Source organism: Coregonus clupeaformis, unplaced genomic scaffold, assembly GCF_020615455.1.
Source record: "Coregonus clupeaformis isolate EN_2021a unplaced genomic scaffold, ASM2061545v1 scaf1223, whole genome shotgun sequence".
NCBI lineage: Eukaryota > Metazoa > Chordata > Actinopteri > Salmoniformes > Salmonidae > Coregonus > Coregonus clupeaformis.
The window spans coordinates 126,831-130,949 of record NW_025534677.1 but is presented as its reverse complement, the minus strand read 5'-3'; the positions used below and the strand labels follow the sequence as shown (position 1 = coordinate 130,949).

The 4,119-nt window shown below is 41.1% G+C and overlaps 1 protein-coding gene across 2 annotated transcripts; it reads left to right on the top strand.

Annotated features, from left to right (window-relative positions):
* The first annotated feature begins 1,670 nt into the window (after positions 1 to 1,670).
* Positions 1,671 to 3,631, top strand: LOC121544523. Of its 2 annotated transcripts, XM_041854463.1 has the most exons (5): positions 1,671 to 1,892; positions 2,118 to 2,450; positions 2,633 to 2,908; positions 3,017 to 3,130; positions 3,428 to 3,631. In XM_041854463.1, the coding sequence occupies exons 1-5, from the start codon at positions 1,844 to 1,846 to the stop codon at positions 3,439 to 3,441; spliced, it is 786 nt and encodes a 261-aa protein (XP_041710397.1). In that variant the 5' UTR covers positions 1,671 to 1,843; the 3' UTR covers positions 3,442 to 3,631. The 2 variants fall into 2 exon arrangements, with proteins under 2 accessions (XP_041710397.1, XP_041710407.1); XM_041854473.1 differs by lacking the exon at positions 3,017 to 3,130.
* The last annotated feature ends 488 nt before the right edge of the window (positions 3,632 to 4,119 follow it).

Genomic DNA, 4,119 nt, shown 5'->3' with positions numbered 1-4,119 from the left:
CTTGGCACACCTGTATTTGGGGAGTTTCGCTCATTCTTCTCTACAGATCCTCTCACGCTCTGTCAGCTCGGATGGGGAGCATTGCTACACAACTATTTTCAGGTCTCTCCAGAGATTGTCGATAGGGTTCAAGTCCGGGCTCTGGCTGTACCACTCAAAGACATTCAGAGACTTTTCCCCGAAACCACTCCAACATTGACATGGCTGTGTGCTTAATGTCCTTGTGCTGTTGGAAGGTGAACCGTCGCCCCAGGCTGAGGTCCTGAGCGCTCTGGAGCAGGTTTTCATCAAGGATCTCTCTGTACTCTGCTCCGTACATCTTTCCATTAATCATGATGAGTCTCCCAGTCCCTGCTTCTGAAAAACATCAACACAGCATGCTGCTGCCACCACCTTGCTTCACCGTAGGGATTGTGCCAGGTTTCCTCCAGACTTAACACTTGGCATTCAGGCCAAAGAGTTCAATCTTGTTTCTCATGGTCTTAGAGTCCTTTAGGTGCCTTTTGGCAAACTCGAAACAGGCTGTCATGTGCCTTTTACTGAGGACTGGCTTCTGTCTGGCCACTCTACCATAAATGCCTGATTGGTGGAGTGCTGCAGAGATGGTTGTCCTTCTGGAAGGTTCTCCCATCTCCACAGAGGAACTCTGGAGCTCTGTCAGAGTGACCATTGGGTTCTTGGTCACCTCCCTGACCAAGGCCCTTCTCCCCCGATTGTTCAGTTTGGCCGGGCGGCCAGCTCTTGGAAGAGTCTTGGTGGTTTCAAACTTCTTCCATTTAGGAATGATGGAGGCCACTGTGTTCTGGGGGACCTTCAATGCTGCTGAAATGTTTTTGTACCCTTCCCAAGATCAGTGCCACGACACAATCCTGTCTCAGATCTCTACGGCCAAATCCGTCGACCTCATGGCTTGGTGTTTGCACTGACTTGCACTGTCAACTGTGGGCCCTTATATAGACAGGTGTGTGCCGTTCCAAATCATGTCCAATCAATTGAATTGAACACAGGTGGACTCCAATCACGCTGTAGAAACATCTCAAGGATGATCAATGGAAACAGGATGCACCTGAGCTCAATTTTCAGTCTCATAGCAAAGTGTCAGAATACTTATGTAAATATGGTATTTCTGTCTTTTATTTCTTATACATTTGCAAAAAAAATCAAAAAACCTGTTTTTGCTTTGCCATGATGTGGTATTTTTTGTCGATTGATGAGGTGGGGGGGGAATGTATTTTTTTTTTGAATAAGGCTGTAACGTAACAAAATATGGAAAAAGTGAAGGCGTCTGAATACTTTCTTAATGTACTGTAAGTGAATTTGTCCAAATACTTTTGGTTCCCTAAAATGGAGGGACTATGTACAAAAAGTGCTGTATTTCCTAAATGATTCACCCGATATAGATGTAATTAAGCTTTAATTATCATTATCATTCAATCAATCAATTGCATTGCAGCGTTTTGTTTTATGTCGCTTGTGATATAGTGCAGTCACAGAAATGCATGAGATTGGGAAGGCTTTTTAAAAGAGGACCTGTAACATAAAGACACTTCCCTTCTTCGTGTCACTGTTGTATCTTTAGAAATGTTCTTAACCAATCATTACTGACACTGTGAAATAAAAGTGAATTTGTTTAAACACTTCCTTTCCTGTAGAACATAGCTAACTACAAACACCGTAAGTAGCTAGAGTGTTCAATCAGTTTTAGTGACCATTTGAATAAGATTGTGATATTATTTTTGCACTAAACAGTGGAGACCCCCATTGTGAGTCAATGGTTGCAGGCTTTAATTAATACAGATCTTAATATTAATAATGGTTTAGTTGTGAAAGAGACTTTATCAACATGCATGCTGTGAATGGACTTCTGTTGATATCAGTGGGACTGTCTTATGGTAAGCAAAATCACTTATGTAGTATCACAAAGATACATTTGAATTGTATCTCCATCTTATCACTAAAATCAGTAATAAACTATCTTTCTTTTCAAAGTAAATTTGTTCAATGTTTGCTTGTAAAATGATCCGTTTGTTCACAAAGTGAATAAGTGAAAGTTTGAAAGAGGTTCAGTTGAGAAAGTTGTCATTTTCTTAAAAACTGCCCTTTTTCTCTCTTCGCAGGATTGGAGAACTCCTGTGATGCCAGAAAGTTTGGAGGTCAGTGTTATGGAGCTCTGGGAGGAACTGTCTATCTCCAGTTGATCATCAACGCCAGTGGATATGAGCTTGAATTCAAGAACAACATCACAGGGACAAAAGTTTTCAAATTAGAAAACGGCAAAGTCACAACAAACCCCCCTTTAAAACACAGAGCAGTGTTCTATGTGGAAGATGGGATGTTGATGCTCAGTAACACAGAGAAGGCTGATTATGGGAAATATAACTTAAACATTTACAACTTAGAGGGGACGCTTCTGAACACAACACAATTAGACCTACTCCTGTTTACTGAAGGTATAGAACTTTGAAACACTTTACTTGGATAGTCGCCAATATATGTCAACTGTCAACAAACTATTAAACTAACTAACTATCCACTAACTCTAACTAACCCTAGCCCAACCTTAACCATTACCTAACATTCATGACTGTTTTAGAGAGTGAAATAATAGCTGCCTTTACTCATTCCTCGACAGCCCCAGTGTCCCCTCCTCAGCTGTCCTCTGAGTGCCTGTCCCATGGAGAGATGAGGGTGACCTGCTCCTTTGAGGGGGACAGTCCCCAGTACAGCTGGACTCTGGACGGACAGACTCTGGACGGACAGACACTGAACGGAATGGAGGCTTTTCTCAGTGACATGACAGACACCGTCATTCTGAAGAAGGGTGTAGTGGGGACTCTCGCTTGTACAGTGAAAAACCATATCAGCAATGTTACCATCACTCAAGAAATCTCCTTATGTAGGCCTACTGGTAAGTGTCTTAAATGTAGCGCGTTGTTACTAATAATATGTATTTTATATATAACATTATACATTATCTTATATAGCTTGTATCTAGTGTCTCCCTTCCTTCCCCCAGGACCATGGGTCAATGTGTTTGTTTATTTCCAACTTGCTGAGGTCTTCTTTCTGCTGACAGTCTGTCTGGGATCATACTGTTTCTACAAGAAGAAAACCTGTCCTCAAGCACAAGGTCAATAAACATGTACCATTGTTCCTATATAGCCCATACCATTGACTCTGCTGAATGTGTAACTTTATCTATCTGATACATATTTTTATTTCACTGTTGGTCTCTTTCTTTCCCTTTACTATGTATCACTCTATCTTCTCTGTCTGCATCTCTCTCTCTCTCTCTCTCTCTCTCTCTCTCTCTCTCTCTCTCTCTCTCTCTCTCTCTCTCTCTCTCTCTCTCTCTCTCTCTCTCTCTCTCTCTCTCTCTCTCTCTCTCTCTCTCTCTCTCTCTCTCTCTCTCTCTCTCTCTCCACAGATGATGATGAATAAGCAAAGAGTGCTTACTCAGGATACACAAAAGAAGAGGTTTACTATTCCAGAGGTTTAGAGGAAGAAGTGGATGTCCTCAGAGATGCTGTGAGGACAAAACCAAGCTGTGAGATGTTGCTGACATAATATTGCTTTCTATTGAAAATTTATCTTATTGTTCTTTTAATGTTTTCAATGTTATTTCAAATGAGTATATACTGCTCTCAGTGACTGTAATAACTTTATAACATTTGTGAGAATAACCTTTTGCAATAAAATACAAAACACAATGACAATTACAGTACGTTGCCTTTATAATGATGATTGGGAGTTAATTTTAGTGGTGTAAAAGGAAGAAGACAAAACTCTGCACTTGACTTTTCCTACTAGCACTGACTTTGCTGATAGCTTCTTTATTGAGGAAAAATGTAATTACTACGACTGTGATGTGTAGTTCTCTCACCTAGCTATCTTAAGATGAATGCACTAACTGTGAATGACTAAAATGTAAATGAAAATGTAACAGCACCTAGTAACTCTGGTGACCCCGTAAAAAAGTCCAGCCAGTGGGCAATGATCATCCTGCTTAAACAGTTGTAGCCCTCTGGCTGGGTATCAATAATGGCATGGATAGCCGGAGCTGTGGATTGGATGTGGCATGGCATCATATTAACCTCTGCATGAATACATGTCCCTGAG